Consider the following 17,319-nt stretch of genomic DNA (forward strand, 5'->3'; position numbering starts at 1 on the left):
ACGTGGATAACGCCCACTCAAGAGTGTTTCAAGAAAACAGTGAGAAAACATGCTATTGTCCAGCATTCAACCCACAGTTGGACTCTACTTTTCTTTCCATCTTTTTAATGAAAACCACATTTTGGTGAATTTTCTTTAAAATGTTAACAGTCCTAAAATATCTGGGTTGGTTTGATCTTCTGTAATCTGCTTCCTCCAATTTGCAAACCTCACAGGATGTCCATGGTTTTAAAATACTTGCTAATTCATAATGTATCCAAATGATTCTTTGATTTAGGGACATTATGTAATTTAATTAAATGGTTCTCCTTATTTCCTGATAATTTACATAAATACAATTACTCAGAAGATTTTTATGCTGAATTCTAAACTATGTTTTATAAATGATCTGGCTTTTCTTTAAGTCATGTGTGTGTATACATATATATATTTTTTTTCCTTTTTCTCCCCAAAGCCCCCCGGTACATAGTTGCGTATTTTTAGTTGTGGGTCTTTCTAGCTGTAGCATGTGGGATGTCACCTCAGCATGGCTAGATGAGCGGTGCCACATCCGTGCCCAGGATTCGAACTGGTGAAACCCTGGGCTGCTGAAGCACAGCACACGAACTTAACCACTCGGCCACAGGGCCGGCCCCATATCTATATTTTTTTTGAGGAAGGTTAGCCCTGAGCTAACATCTGCCACCAATCTTTCTCTTTTTGCTGAAGAAGACTGGCCCCGAGTTCACATGTATGCCCATCTTCCTCTATTTTATATGTGGGACGTCTGCCACAGCATGGCTTGACAAGCGGTGTGTAGGTCCACACCCAGGATCCCAACCAGAGAACTTTGGGCTGCCGAAGTGGAACGTGCAAACTTAACCACTGTGCCACCGGGCTGGCCCAAGTCATGTATATCTTGTAGCTTTCAATCTATGATAGTGATGTCACTGTGACATACTTGGCTTTTTATTCAATGCTTCCATAAGCTCAAAACAGTTCAGAAAATGACGATTCAATTAAAACTCAACACAGGAAAAGAATGCAGAAACAAAGGAATAACAAATAATTTACTGGAGTTTACATTTGTTCTACTTTTAGTCTTTCCATTTGCAAATGCAGATTTCTCCCACTGAAGACACTTTCCACAGGTTGCAGGAAAAGTACCAGTAAAACTTCATTTTTTCCCTTTCAAGGCAGAATGTGAATATCCATTTCCACCTGTGGTCCCCACCCCAGTCCTTTACTATTCATTGCTTTCTCATCCTAAATCTGCTCACCAGATTTGGTCATTTCTGTTTTTATTACTTAGAGAACACTCCCGCATAAAATCTCCTTGTAACAGTAAGCAACAGTAGGAATTATTTCTATTCAGTGTAGAATAATTACTCATAGAAGATAATTACAGAATTTGAGAGCCAAAAGAGTCAGGACAACTACTTTAGGACACAATGAGGCAACTGAGGCCCAGAGAGGTTAACCAGCCAGGTCAAAGTCAGTAACAGACATGGCCTAGAAAGCCTGTCTTCTGACTCAGCCAGGACACAGGATTCGCTCCAAAAAGCCTTATTATTTACAGTGTTTCCTGAAGTATGTCTCTCAGAACTTTAGTTCTAGGGTGTTAACAGATGGGGGGCAGTTTCCCAAATAACATTGAAAATCATTGAGTTAAACAAAGCTAACAGAGTCCTTTACTGCGGGACTTATCAGGGCCTTTAACGTGTACTGTTTCTTTGGTAAATGCAGAGGACCACACTGAGCAGTTTTCCAAACATTTTCAGTCATGAAATTCCTTTTGTTTTTTAACGCATTTTATGGGTAAAGTGACCTATAAAATAAATTTTTGGGAAATGTAAAAGCTAACATATGCAACGTAAATTACTTAATGACATTGAAGTTTCAGTACGTTTTGTTGTCTCTTGGCTCATATGTGTGTCAACATACACACAAAGCCAGACACACAACTGATGAGAATTAGTTCAATGACATGCCATAAAAAGCAAATTTACAGTCTGTAACAAGGACTTTTTCCACTATGCTGGGTATATATTGGTCGCCTACCAACTGATCTAACTCCTACAAAATAGGGAGAATTCAGATGCACGTAACAAGGCAAAGGAAAAGTAGGTAACACAGACTAAGTTTCAGCATCAGTGGAATCCTTGCTTTCGTTCAGCTGCTCCAGAATCAGTCAACAGATTTGTGATGCAGTCAAGAAAGTACAATAGAACCAGCAGGAACAAAACCAGGTTTAACAGGAAACAGGTCAAGATGCTCTGAGTTTGAAAGCATGGAAGTGAGAAAACAGGCCAGGTCGCAGGACTCAAGGCAAACCTGAGAACTAGCTTTATTCCACGAGGCCTCTGAGGTACGGCCTGTGTACAGGGACTCCCGGCCATCTGTCCGTCTGGCCAGTGCACTTCAAAACCCCAGCAATGAACCCCAGCTTCCCAGACTCCCTCTGGAATGCACCGTCTGCGAGCCCAGGGGGCACAGGCTCTTGCTGAATAAGCACAAACGTTTCCTGAAGCACAACCTTGACCTAGTCTAGGTACGTGGCAGCTCTGCAGCCAGCTGGTTTTCACAAAGCCCGAAAAACGGAACAGCTGGCTGAGGCCCATAACAGACTTTCCACAAGGCTGGGCCCCTGCAGGGGACTGGGCCAGCGGATCGACTCACGATGGTGACCTCTGTCCTGCGGGAAGCAGCGTCTTCAATGCAGGCAAAATCCGGCATATTTCCCTTCTTCAGGGAGGTACCGTCTTCTTGTTTTTAAAGACAGTTCATATTATTAAAGAGTAATAGTATGTTACAGGAGGTTCCTCCTAGAAAGCCTCAAACGCAATGCCTGAATGACAACTGATCCTTCAATGCTCGAGAGCACACGAGGGGGTGTGCAGAGCTTGGAGGGGTGGGCAGGGAAGTCTCTCCATTTTACAGATGGATTGTACAACAGCACTTCTGCAAAATGCCAATGGGAACGAAGACAAAGTCTGAGGTGGGAATTTATAAAGAGCATGAAATGCTTTTCTCATAACCACCCTGACTTAGGCTTGCAGGGTAAGGGAAAAGAGCGGAAGGAATCAATAACGTGAAGGAAGGAGAATACGGGGCTAGGAGAGGAAGGCAACAGAGGGACTATCTTCTCTCCTCCCGATTCAGGCCCTGCCCTCCCATTTAAAAATTTTTAATTCACTTTCTCCCTTAAGAAAATGTTAAATATATGAAATTAAAAACAATATAAGCAGAAATAAGATAATAAGTACTTGTAACTCCAGCCTCCATCACTAAAACGCTGGCGTGTATCCTTCCAGACTTTTTAGTATGCCTATATATGCTGGATTTATAGAGTTTATTTTTTCCAGAAAAATGGGATCATCCCTATATATTGTTTTTTGACCTATATTTTTACTCAATGATATACTGTGAACATCTTTCTACATCTATAAAAACAACCATGGCCACGCCATCTGTATGGGCAGCAAGACACCAGGGGAGGAACAGACTCTGGGGCAGGCAGGTTAGGATTCAAGTGTCAGGTCGGCCACTGTCTACCATGTGACCCTCAGGAAGCTCTTCAGCTTCTCTAAGCCTCAGGTTTCTTGTCTGTGGGATGAAGATTACAATAATACCTAGTCCATAGGTTGCTGCTAGAATTAAATGAAACAGTGCATGTAAAGTGCTTAGCAAATATCCGACATGACAGCTATGTGCTCAGTAAAAGGTAGCTATTTTTATTATTGTGGCTGTTGAGGATTCTATTATATGACTAGACTGCATCAAAACAATTCAATTCCCCACTGTTGGGCATTTAGGTTATTTCTGATTTTTTAAAAACTTCATTTTGAAATCATTGCAGATTCACAGGAAGTTGCAAAAATAGTACAAAGAAGTCATGGGTACCTATATCCAGTTTCCCACAGTTGTAACGTCTTACATAACTACGGTACAATATTAAAACCAGGAAACTGATACTGGCATAATCTATGGCTCTTCTTCAGATTTCACCAGTTTTACATGCTCTCATCTGTGTATGTGTGTGTAAACACAGGTCAATGCAATTTTCTCACACGTGTAGATTCATGGAACCACCACCACGATCATGATGCAGAACTTTCCATCACCACCAAGATCCCTCTTGCTACCCTTTATAATCACACCCATACTCCTCCCCTATACCTCGTCTCTGTCCCTAATCCCTGGCCACCATTAATCTTTTTTCCAACTCTATAATTTTACTCCTTCTCAAGTGCTACATGAGTGGAATCAAACACTATGTAACCTTTTGAGATGGGCTATTTTCAGTCAGCATAATGCCCCTGAGATCCCTTCAACTTGTTGCGTGTATCCATAGTTCGCTCCTCTTTATTGCTGAGTAGTATTCCATTGTATGGGTGTCCCACAATTTGCTTAACCACTCATTTGTTGAAGGACACTAGGGTTGTCCCAGTCTTTGGCTAAAGCAAATAAACTTGCTCTGCACATTAGTGTACAGGTTTTTGTGTGGACTTAAGTTTTCATTTCTCTGAGATAAATGCTCAGGAATGTGAATGTGGGGTTGTACAGTAAGTGTACATTTACTTTCATACAAAATGCCAAACTATTTTGAGAGTGGCTATACCATCTTGCACTGCCACCAGCAATGCATTAGAGATCCAGTTTCTACATATCTTCACCAGCATCTGGTATTGGTTTTTTGGGGGTTTTTTTACCTATTCTAATAGGGGTACAATAATATCTTATCATGGCCTTAATTTGCATTACCCTGATGGCTAATGAAGCTATTTCTAATTTTTGATATGATAAACAATGCTATGATGGATATCTCTATTTGGAGAAACTTTAATTTTTACAAGTGAATTCTTCAAAGTAGAATCACAAGATAGGAAGATTAAAAAAAAGTTGAACCATAATACCATAGTGCCCTCCAGAAAAGTACCAGTTTACCCTCCCATGAGCAGCATATGAATTGCTCAGCTTTTAAAGGATATCTAATGTTCACTATCTCCCCTAAGGGGTTAAAAAGAAATTTCTTGCTAATATACTTCCTCCCGACAGGGAAATAAAATAAAACAAAAATTAGATTGCCCAAAATCCTAATAGAGCAGAAAACGAACCAACTAAGATAGCTTCTCCAAAGACATCCCACATTCAGACATGCATTTGACATTTTCATCAAACACATTAGGAAGAAAGAAAACTCATTTACCTTTATGGGCAATATGACAGAGGTCTTCTTGCATTTTAGAAAATTCTGATGAGGTTTCAGAGCCATCGGAATAATTTTTCTCTTCTCCAAAATCTAGCGTTGACAAATTAGGATTGGAGGAATGCAGTCTTACTGGGCCAGAGAAAGGTTTAGGAACCTGAAATGATACCAAAGGGAGATATTTCTTTTCAGATGCAAAACACTTGGAATATTTACTTGTTTCTAAGATTGGAAATGAGTAAGAGAAGAACATTTTATAGGTAAGTCTTTCTACTGAAAGCATGCTCTACAGCAACTTGCACTGGCTTTTTCTTTTTGCGGGGGAGGAAGATTAGCCCTGAGCTAACATCTGCTGCCAATCCTCCTCTTTTTGCTGAGGAAGACTAGCCCTGAGCTAACAACCATGCCCATCTTCCTCCACTTTATATGTGAGACGCCTGCCACAGTGTGGCTTGACAAGTGGTGTGTAGGTCCACACCCGGGACCTGAACTGGTGAACCCCAGGCTGCCGAAGTGGAAGGTGTGAATTGAACGGTTGCGTCACGGGGCTGGCCCACTGTACTGGCTTCTTGCAAAATAAAAATGGGTGAGAGTCACATATTCTTTTGGAAATGATGACAGCATTAAAGCTATAGGTTGAAAATGACAGCTAAAGCTACCAGGCTCTTCCCCAGTATACTCAATCCCTTCCTCCTGGCAATCATCATCCAGTATCGAGGCTAATAGTGGATAGGTTTAAAATGTTTTCTTTATTTGCACATGATGGTTCTATAAAAAGAACTAACTTTTCACATGTTTGTACACAAATCACTCTTTACTTTCAAAGTATTTAAGTTCAACCCATACAGTGCTTTGAACCAAAGAGTACAGAAGAGTATAGCAGATGATTTATCTGTAAGTTTCTGATTTATTCTGACCCTAACAAGTAGCAATTTCACATGCAATGGCCAAGCTACAAATCTTGACCTCTGGCTTAGCTGTGCATGGGGAAAGTCAGCGGCTAGAACTTGTGATGGGGGATTTGGAGGTTGGAGACAAGAGGGAAGAGAGCCTGCACAATGTCCTGCTCCCAAAGACTCCAGTTGGCTCAGAAAGATGATGAATCCACTGAGCAGCAGCAGAAGAGGTGGGTCAGAGTGCACACCCAAGCAGGAAGAGGGCAGGCAGACTGTGCATTAAAGAGGGGGAACCAAAGTCCTAGAAATGGCTGCCATCCCTCCAGCCTCATGCTGTTCTTCTCTTACCGAATATCCATTACATGCCGACTCTAACATCCAGAAAATCTAAGTGACTGAATTCATCTCTCTGCAGAGAGTATGTGAGAGACTAACTATAGAATATTCACTTGTCTATTCTCCTGTTTGTCTATGCCCCAGCATGTGGCATGGAGAGCAGGGCCAATGAAGAAACCGGCCTATTGGGAGAGGCCATGGTTACCTGCAGCGTTCCTTTAGCATCTTTGCCAATAGCTCTGGACCGCCACCTCCTGTGTGATCTTTTCTCCTTTTTGGGACTTTCAAAAGCTCCACCCTTTGTTTCAAAACAGGAAAGAGAGCACAGACAGTAAGGTCCACCAAACCAATAGGGAAAAATGCACGGCCAAGTGACCACCTCCATCCCCACGAATTTGGCTGAAGCCACCGACCAGACAACATCCCACTGTTAGTGAAAGGCTGGGGAGGAGAAAGCAAAGCAGAAAAATGCCGGAATGCAAAGAGAAGAGGGATCTGTCTAACCTGGATGGTGTTGATAGCTGGTGCCGAGTATGTCCGATGCAGGACGTCCATACTCTGGAGGAGCTGGTTCATTTCCACCAGGTAGGCATGACAGTGTGCCAGGTCTGGGGGAGAAAAGCAAAATGGGGATTCAAAAGCACTTATCTTGGCATTCAGGTTTCATTATGCTAGTGCCAGCTACTTTTCTAATTTATTTTTGATTTACATCTGTAAGGATAGGAAATTTTACTTCTGTTTTTTACAGGAGAGGCAGTAGACTGTTGCAGTTAGGGGCATGGATGTGGAGAAGCAGGCTGTCTCAGTTTGAACACACTTAGAATCTTGGGCAAATTACATAAGTTCTCTGCCTCAGTTTCCTCATCTGGAAAATGGGGATAATTGTACAACAAGCTCACAGGATAGTTGTGAGATAAATGAGTTAATGTATGCAGCGTGCTTTTAGAGTACTGGCACATTGTAAGCACTAAATAAATCAGCTATTATCGTCACCGCCATCATAATTTCTTTTATTTATTTATTTAGAAGAAGATTAGCCCTGAGCTAACTGCTGCCAATCCTCCTCTTTTTTGCTGAGGAAGCCTGGCCCTGAGCTAATTCCCATGCCCATTTTCCTCTACTTTATATGTGGGACGCCTACCACAGCATGGCGTGCCAAGTGGTGCCACGTCCGCACTTGGGATCCGAACTGGCAAACCCCGGGCCACCGAGAAGCGGAACGTGCGAACTTAACTGCTGCACCACCAGGCCGGCCCCATCATCATCATTTCTAACACTGCAATAATAGGGTGTCACTATCCACTTATAAGGAACCCATACAAGTCAAATGAATGAAACTAAAATGAAGGTCGCCTTGATCTCAAACGATAACTTTGTCGATCACAGATCTGCATGAGGATCATGATGATCCTCCACAGACTGACCTGAGAGGACCTAAGAGCATTCTCGGACCAGTTCCTGGGTCACTAACTCAAAAGAGAGTCCTCAATTTGCTGTTCACTGGATGACGATGGCTCTTTCTGCTGAGGACTCACAGCCCGAATGCCTTAAGACAGTGGCTCTCAAACTTTGGTATCATCAGAATCATCTGGAGAACTTCTTCAACCACAGATCGCTGGGATCCACCCCCAGTTTCTGATTCAGGCTATCTAGGTTGGGCTTGAGCATTTGCATTTCTAGTAAGTTCACAGGCTAGGCCAATGCTGCTGGTCCAGAGGCAACACTTCAAGGATTACTGCCCCAAAACGTCACTCAGTGAAGCTCACGAGTGATACTTACCGGGAGAACCAAACCTATATGGCTCCAGATGTGATAATATTTGCAACAGGAGAAAATGCAATTTTCAAGGCTACCATCTGGCAGCTTTCTCTAACAGTGGTTCTCAATCATGGCTACACTTTCAAATGAACTGGGGAAGATTTTTAAATTACTATGTCCAAGTCCAGACCCACACAATTAAATCAGAACACCCCAAAACCCACCGGTGAGTTTTTTGTTTTTTAGTTCCCTGGGTGACTCTCAGCTAATCAAGGTTGAGAACACTGAGCTTCCTTATGGCAAGAGTTCTCAGTGCTGGCTCCTTAACAGAATCACTTGGGGGAACTTTAGAAAATCAGTGATGCCAGGACCCCACTCCAGACCAATCTAAAAAGATTGTTCTGGAGGGGGCCTAGGCATGGGTATCCTTGCATTTGAAAAGCTCTCTTGGTGATTCAGCCAGGGTAGAGGACACCTGTTTTGTGGGGATCTCCATTTGGTTCACCCTCTCACCTCCAGAACAATGATTCTTAATCCTGGATGTACATCAGAATCATTTTTGGCACTTAAAAAATGGAGGGCTGTGCAGACCCCACCCCAGGGACTGTGATTTAGTAGGCCCATGTGGAAATCAGGCATCAGTCCTTTTTTTTTTTTTGAGGAAGATTAGCCCTGAGCTAACATCTGCGGCCAATCCTCCTCTTTTTGCTGAGGAAGTCTGACCCTGAGCTAACATCCGTGCCCATCTTCCTCTACTTTATATGTGGGACGCCTACCACAGCATGGCTTGCCAAGTGGTGCTACGTCTACACCCGAGATCCGAACCGGTGAACCCCGGGCTGCCGAAGTGGAACACGCGCACTTAACTGCTGTGCCACTGGGCCAGCCCCCAGGCATCAGTCCTTAAAGAACAGAAAAGGAAACCTGTCTGCATGTACACCCAGGTGAGGACATAAAGCTCTGAAGGAAAGACTCCTTTGTCAATCACGAGTGCCAACTTCATAAGAAAAATATGAGAGGGAATGTAGACCAGAGACAGGGAAGGATACAAATTCACCAAGCCCGGACAATCTAAGAGCCAAGAAAGAAAGAAGCAGAGGCTTAAAGTCACTCTACCTTTGGAGCATTTTTCCATGTCCTCTGAAGACTGCAACCATAGTGGAACTCGTGTCTCACCACAAGAAAAGGATAAATTGCTTCCAGTTTGAAATGAACTCTGCTTTGAGATACTGCTACGCTGTTCCACAGATGACAAAAGCACATTAGAAATGAAAACAGAGCCCAGCGGGAACAGGCTGGGGTAAAGGATAACAAAGTGGGCTAGTCGCTAATGGGAGCCCTCTGCTTGTAATGGGAAGAAGCTTCTAGCAAAGCACTCCACTGGAGACCCTAAGCTCTGGGGGTCACCCTGGCTTGGCCACACCATGCTATGAGGCCTTGGACAGCGGTCCTTAATTTCTCCTTCTGTCAAATGATAATCATACCAAAATAATGATATAAATGTTGGCAAATTTTGCAATCCTGTATGGCTGTACGTGCACCTACTGTATTTTACAACCAGATAGGAAAAGCAAAGTTAAACTAGTCAAGAGAAACAGGGAGCATTCAGGGCTAGAAAATTCCTCCTTCTGTGCTACTCTTCAGTTTCTGTCCCAGCGATAACAGATGCTCCTCTGGCCCTGGTTCTGACCGGCTGGGCAAACAGACTCATTGAATACCAGCTCAAGCTGACCCTGTTCCCTCCCCACAAACCTCTCCTTCCTCAGACACAGCCCCCATGCAAAGCCACTCCCTCCGTTTAAATTCATTACTGGCAAATTATTACCTTCCTACTTGATATGGAGTCCAAGGCCCCAGACGGAGAGTCTGTGCCAGCGGATCCTGGGAAAAAGTGATTAACTTCGTGTGGAAACATGGCGATTTCATTCTGACGAAATATTCTGTGGTGGCGGAGTTTGGATACCCACTCATCAAAGACTTCTTCTGACTTTACCTAAATTGCGTTAAATTGAAAGAAAGAAACAAGAGCATCACTCACTGAAAAGAAGAATTATTTATCAAATTGAGGTCACTCCTGACACCCCCTCTTTCATGTTGGCGCGTGTAGAAATATCAGTGTCCTGACTTAGTTTACATTTATGTGGTCCAACGGAACAAGCTGGAGGAGGAAATGGAGAGTAAAACTCTTCATAAACTATATATTTAGGCTTCTATGAAAGAGTCCAATTGCTATGCTATTATTAAGAAAGCAAAACAGTATCGGTTATAGTAAACAACAAATAAACTCAAACCTATATCTGTCTCTTAAAGCCTTTCCAAGTTGTCTTGTCCCAGCTTCTCCTATCTCTATTGACAATATTAGCACCATGCCTTTTTTTTGAACTCTTATTATTCAGACTTTTCAGATCAATCTTCTCTGAACTGGAATGAATTAGTAAATTCTTCCTAAAATATCTAACCTTGTTAGTCTTCTCTAACAAAGAATACATTGCTGAGGAATATATATTAATGAATGCGAAGGTCATTTAAAAGAACATTTCTCTTGCTCTCAGAAATGGAGAAAAACTGATAAAGTATTACCAGTGATTTCCAGAATTTTTCAAACACACACACAAACATTTAGCCATTCTCTCCATAAATGAGTATTATATCAATGTCTAATTTCCATGAAGAATAGTGTTTGTAACTAGTAACACTTACTATAAAATATTTCAAATGTTCATAAAAGTACTAAAAAGAATATAACAAGCACCTATACACCATAGATATTTCTTAATAGTCAATGTATGTATGAGAGTGTATTCATATTTTCAAAATGAAGAATGATAAATATGTATATATTAGAACACAGAGATTCATGAAGCAGCAATTTAAAATAACCCAAAAGGATGCATAGTAGGTTAACTTTCAAGAAGAAAAATACAGGTCAATCCTGTTAAGATCTTCACTAATGCCACTGCTGAGAGCACGGGTGTGGAAATAAAGTTCAGCAGCATCCTTCACTTCGGAAATGTGAGGTTGGCTCTTACGTTTGTCGTGCTGATTGAAAGTACACACAAGACTTAAAACACCTCCAGGTGCTACAGAACGCGCCACTTACAGGAAGAAGCAATGCAAACAGACTCACATCTATTTGTCTCCCCTAAATTATCTTCTTGAAATATATTTCATTTCCCAGATACGGTTAAAAGAATTTTACAGGAATCTTGTGTCATCCTTTGCACTGATCTACTCTCAGACGCCCTTAAAAAAGCAGTGCCCAAAGCATTCATCTTGACTCATTTTTTATTGGTTAAACAAGGTAGAAAAATAAGAGTACTTTATTAAATAACTGAGCAGGGCTCTGTTCCAGCCCCTCAAGTAGTTATAGGACCATGAGTGGACAGCCGCTTAACTCTCTGCTGCCCAGATCCCTCATCTATAAAATAAGAGAATGGGACTGGATGGCCCACATTTAAAAACGCCTGATTCTGAAGCTATTAACTAGGACCCTCAGATGACTACACATCCCCACACTAGCAGTCACAGAAGATGTTCGAAAGAATGAATGAGAAATACAAACGGAACTTAAAGTGAATCAACACAGAGAAATAGGAAAGGATGTTTATCACAACACTAGTATTCAACATATTTTAAGGTACTCTAGTCTTTAAAAATTAGTAATTAGTAATTCCTTCTATTCTGTTACCTAGACTAGTGGATGAACTAGAACTTATCATTTCCTGACCACGTCAAAACACAGAACTAAGAGTCACTGGCAGTCCATGGAGAAATACCCTAAACTATTCTAGAGGAGACTGACCATAGAAACAAGGGTGGGGAGGGAGACGCTTTTTTCCTAAGGTTATAGTCTCTCCCTCCTTTACCTCACACTAGTCCTTCTCAACCACGGGTGATTTTACCCCCCAGGGGTCATCTGGCAATGTCTGGAGACAGTTTTTGGTTGTCATAACTGGAGGGGGCTTGTTACTGACTTCGAGTGGGCAGAGGCCAGGGGTGCCACTCAGCATCCCACAGGGCACAGAACAGCCCCCACAGCAAAGAATTCTCCAGCCCACCACGTCAACAGTGCCAAGCGTGAGAAACGCTTTACCCAATTAACTGCACCCACCACAACAGGGACTGAGGCTAGGAAACAATGTGGATTTGACTGTCTTGTGCGGTCCATCAACCACATGTATGTGTTAAGTATGTATTTGCCCAAGCACCACATACATGCCATGGGGAAGACAGGGACATCTTAAGACATGGAGCTCACAATCTCAAGCTATTGTTTTTTCAGCCCTCAGCCCACCTTCCCAATAGTCCAAGTAATTTGCCCAAATAAGAAAACAGTCTTAACATTTTTCTCAATTAATTTCTAACATTCGGTACCACCTGATAATTACACACAATAACTAACATTATTGAGCTTACTGTGGGCCGGGCATTATGCCAAGTTTTCTACCTGCAGCCCTACAAGACGAGTACTATAATCATTTTCATTTTGGGAGGTGAGAAAACTAAGACTTTCAGAGATTAAATAATTTGCCCAAGGCCAACAGCTTAGGAAGTAGCCAGGTCAAGATGTAACCAGATCTGGATCTCGAAAGTTCTGACTTCATGCTTTTAACTATCTACACCACCTGCAGGAGAGGGCAGAAGAGGGTAGATAAGCACTTTGAGAGATACTATTTGGAGGTCCATACTTTAGAAGAAAAATTCCTGACCTTCACTGTAATATGAGAATTTTAATGTAATCCCTATAAAATTAGCCCAAGTTATAAGATGGGGCTCCAGAGACGAAATGTTATGTTGCACTTCAGGAAACATATTTTAAACTACGGTAAATAGTTCTTCACTAAACATAGTACTGCCTGGGGGCAGGGTAAGGTTTGTATTCAGAAACATGAAGATTTTTTTCTAAATGACTGTTGTCACAATCATGGGGTGGAGGGGGGTATTCAAGGAATGAGGGGACAAGGATGCTAAACCTTCGGCAGTGGAAGAGACAGCCTGCACAATGAAGAACTCTCCCATCCAAAGACCAAGAGCATCCATTACAAATACTTTTGTAATGAAGATCTTCCACGTGTTGGCTGACTGTTTTGAAATACTCAAAAGGCATCACCAATAGCACAATAACTGATGATAACTCTGTGCAACAGGAGATGGCACCTGGGAAGCAGTCTCACCTTCAGATGGTAGATGTGCTCCTCAGTATCCAGGTCGATGCATTTTGATGACTTCTTTACAGACATCACCGAGAGCCCAACATCAATGCAGCCATGTAGCTTCTCTCTCTCTATCTGCAGAGGCACGAAGAGGGCCTCTTAAGAACCACGGTGTTAAGAACAGTAGTAACATGCTTGACACTCCTTGCCTCTACCCTCATCTTCCACATCTACTAGTTGTAAACATAACTATGACTTCCCAAGCAGTTGGTGTGAATCAGTCCTGAGTTAAGTGCTGTACATGCATTCTCTTATTTAAGCTGTGAGGTAGGAAGCACTCTCTCCATTTTACAGCCGAGGAGATTGACGTACAGAGGGGTTGGGTAACAAGTGGTTTACACAGCCAGTAAATGAGGCAGCAAGAAAGTAAGGAAGCAGAAAGTGAGAAGACAAGAAAGGAAGCCCCATGGACTGACTCCCACGCCAGTGAATTCACCTATTAACTGCAGTGCACCTCACGTCATCTTCATGAAGGGCTTTCTCCACTAAACCCTCAGCCACTATAACAGTGCGAATGACACCCTATATTTTGTTCCTGTTATCTTGCTGTAAAATGTCTTCTCCCACCTGGCGAACCTCTCAGCACAACCCTAAGACCAGAACAGACCCCTGGATACCCAGTAGGGTGTTGAGAGGGGCCCCCACACCTCCTCTTGGCAGGTGAACTGAGCCTACCGAGAACCCCAGAGCTGGGCCATTGGGACCAGGCACCTCTGTTCCCTGTGAAGGAACTATTACCCTTCTGTGGTTTCCAGTTCAGAGAAATGCAATCCCCAAATGTGCACAATCCCATCCATGAGCTGACAACAATTAGCCCTTCAGAATTCTCCAACAGCACGTTGGATTAATAAAACGACTTACATCTGTTTGGCTCTTGGCATATTTCAAGATTCCTTTGTCCAGATAGAAGAATCTCTGTGGGGAAGAAAGCGTGATTCATTAAGACATTTCATCTAAATGTCCGTCCTTTCCTTGGTCCCAGTTTTCAACTTCAAGTTAAGTACAAGTGCCTAAGAACTGGGTACTGAGTGGGGCCGTGTGGGTACAAATGAAGGTGAGGCCAAGGCCCGCGTCCTACCTTGTGCCAGCCTTTCAAGGGCCATTTCCTCTTTTTCAGCAAAAATCCTTTCTGAACTGGTGGCTCCTGGGTGTAATTCATCTCTCCCCTCAGTCCTTCCACCACTTCCCAGCTGTCCTGTTCCAACAAAAGAGTTCATGCTAAATGGCTTTCTCTAAAAGTAATCATGTTAAGAAGCACTTCAGCCTATTAGTAAATCCATCCAGGATGGTGAGTCTGGCTAGGTTTTTTGCGGAGAAAAGATTAAAATTAAATTTTTATACAGTGCCTGGACTTTATAGATTTAATGCTATAATTTAATGGTATCAAATTTTATTTCTTTTTTCAAAAGCTCTCTCTTAGAAGGGAATATTTCCCTCTCTTGGTGCTTAAACCTTGACAACCACAGCGAAAGTTAGACTTGACTATAAGTTCCGTTTTTGTTCTCTTTGACATTATCACACAGCTCCTGTTGATTCAGCACCAGACTCCAGTCTGAATTCTAACCAAAAGCTACAGACATCAGGATGGAAGTGGGGGAGGGGAGGAAGTGGATGGGAATATAGGAAGATCGACCTACGAATCGGCTGAAAAACATGAGACTGGATGCAAGCTGGTAAACATGACAACTTGGTTGAAATAATGATTTAGTTGCAAGTTAATATCTTTGAATTCTAGGAATTTAAATACTGGAGATCCTGAAGCATCAAAAAGGTGCCTTGGCAATAAGTATTTTCATCCTCTTTTTCCAGAAATTTTGTTTTCTCTCTCTTTCTTTTGTTTCAAAAACTTTTTTTTTTTGGTCAATTATTGCTCTTCTGAGCTGTCTGCAATTTTAAAGAGGTGAAAACAGTTGTTACAATTAATCCTCCATTGTTGACTATTCAGATTATTTCAATTGACTAAAAAAGAATTTAAGAAAGAATACAAAAGAAAAACACTAAGAATTCTGAAAATTTATGCAAGCCTGTGCATTTTCATGCTGCCAAGTCTTTGCTCACACACTCTTTTATATCTGGAATGTCTGCCCCATCTACTTCTCAGCCATGAATTCTCATTTAGCCCCAAACCTCTTCCTGGGGGCAGGAATTCTCTCCCATCTTGGCACTTACACAATCCTCCCTGGCATTGTCTGTCTCCCTAGCTAGAATGTGGGTTCCATGAGGACAGGGACTGGGTCTCATTTATTATAATCTCACTACCTGAAACATAGGGGCCCTAAATAAATATTTAGTGAATGACTTGAGTCTGAGGAGCAAGGCAGGTAGGAAACGGCCCCACAGAGCCCTTGGGGTGAAGGATTTCAAAAATGTGCACTAGATTGGGGTCAATTGGTACTTAGGACAGAAAAAAGCAGAAGACTCCAGTTTCTCCTGGCTAAAGGGACCAGGTGTCAGGGAGTCGTTCCACCTGTGCTCCACACCTGGTGACCCAGGAGTAGGACATGTACCTTGAGCTGAAGGTCCTCAGATACACAGTAAAGGGTGGACTTGGGCCCCTGCAGAAATCAAGGCCCTGCTGACTTAGCACGACACGGCTGGGCTGATGTCCTGCCCTAGGGGTCAGGCTTAAAGCTCACCATGAATACCAGGTGGAGAGAGAAATATGACAGGGTCTCAGGGAAGAGGCTTCTTAAGGTTTTTGCTTGACTTTAACCGAAGACAGTCTGGCATTGTCAACCGCCGTTAAATTCAGTCTGTTTTAACAAATGTCTAAAAAGTGCCAAATATAGAAAGTTGCTTTGTCGTTGGGAAGGCAGCTAAGCATTTATTCAGGCTCATGAGCTGGCAAAGTTCATTTCCATATTGCTGAGTACACGAATTGAAAGCACTTCCCTCCAGCACAGCTGTTTCCACAGTGTACGTCTCCTGGGCACCTTTTAAATGCTGGATTCTCAATCACTGCCCTTGCGGTGATGTCAGAAACAGAAAATGATTTAAGCTTCCATTCTTCCCGCATCTGAAGAGTGGTGTGGAAGAGAGTTTTATGGCTGGCTCCAGCCGGCATGACTTGGAGAGTGGCTTGTTCTGATTATTCACTCAGTCTCTTTATCAGGTTTTTAAAAATCACAAAGCAATACCAAATTAAATCACGTGGAGCATCATTTAACGTTTCTTTAACAATTAAAGCATTTATGATCTTCTAAAGCCTCAGGATCATCGATATTATCTTTTATGTCAGTACTATGGACACATTGAAATACTCGTCAATAGAATTCCAGTTTAATATAATGACAGCTTTAACTGATGTCAGACCAATTCTGCACTTACTGAGAGTTGGAGTTGTTGCTTCTTGTCAACTGTTTCTTCCTCCACTAAGATTTTTTGAACACTAGCAGGCCTGACAGCAATAGCAATTGAAAGAAGAACAATTTGGGGTGGGGGGTATATGTTATCTAATGCTGCTCTTCTCAAACTGTCCTGCGCGTGCCAACCACTAAGATCTTGTCCAAATGCACATTTCAGTTCAGCAGGTCTGGAGTGAAGCCTGAGCTGCACCTGCGCAGGTGAGGCGGCTGCTGCCGCTGGGCCACAAGCCCACCTAGAGCAGCCACCGTCTGGGAGACCAGGCTGTCCTGAAGAACTGGGATTCGACTGGATAGGCTCTGAGGACAAAACCTGGACTAATGGGTCAGAGTTACAGGGCCCCGGATTCTAGTCTGATTATCTGATAATTAGCGCTATGGAAAATGATAAAATGACATGGACTGCTCTATGAGAAAGGGCGTTCCCTAGTCACTGGAGAGCTCTGTCAGAAGCTGGCAGAGGTACCCCAGAGGAGATTCCTAGTCTAGGAGGGAGGTCAGAATAAATGCACTGTGAGATCCCTTCCAAATCTTACAAACTCGTCTCACAGTAAATGGGTATAAAG

General features: G+C 42.6%; 1 protein-coding gene across 29 annotated transcripts in view; it reads right to left on the minus strand.

The window, feature by feature from the left end:
• Positions 1 to 17,319, minus strand: part of OSBPL3 (oxysterol binding protein like 3) — a 170,808-nt gene that overhangs the window by 54,917 nt on the left and 98,572 nt on the right. For 9 of the 29 annotated variants that reach the window (XM_070615994.1, XM_070615995.1, XM_070615990.1 and 6 more), the window contains 8 exons: positions 14,470 to 14,586; positions 14,253 to 14,306; positions 13,353 to 13,466; positions 10,004 to 10,171; positions 9,295 to 9,415; positions 6,925 to 7,028; positions 6,626 to 6,718; positions 5,189 to 5,345 (listed from right to left, as the gene is read on the minus strand). In XM_070615994.1, coding sequence (XP_070472095.1) covers positions 5,189 to 5,345; positions 6,626 to 6,718; positions 6,925 to 7,028; positions 9,295 to 9,415; positions 10,004 to 10,171; positions 13,353 to 13,466; positions 14,253 to 14,306; positions 14,470 to 14,586 — 928 coding nt within the window. The remainder of the gene's footprint in view (positions 1 to 5,188; positions 5,346 to 6,625; positions 6,719 to 6,924; positions 7,029 to 9,294; positions 9,416 to 10,003; positions 10,172 to 13,352; positions 13,467 to 14,252; positions 14,307 to 14,469; positions 14,587 to 17,319) is intronic. The other 20 variants (XM_070616000.1, XM_070615985.1, XM_070616001.1 and 17 more) reach the window with 5 other exon arrangements.

The sequence above is a fragment of the Equus przewalskii genome, chromosome 4 (genome assembly GCF_037783145.1).
Source record: "Equus przewalskii isolate Varuska chromosome 4, EquPr2, whole genome shotgun sequence".
Taxonomy (NCBI): domain Eukaryota; kingdom Metazoa; phylum Chordata; class Mammalia; order Perissodactyla; family Equidae; genus Equus; species Equus przewalskii.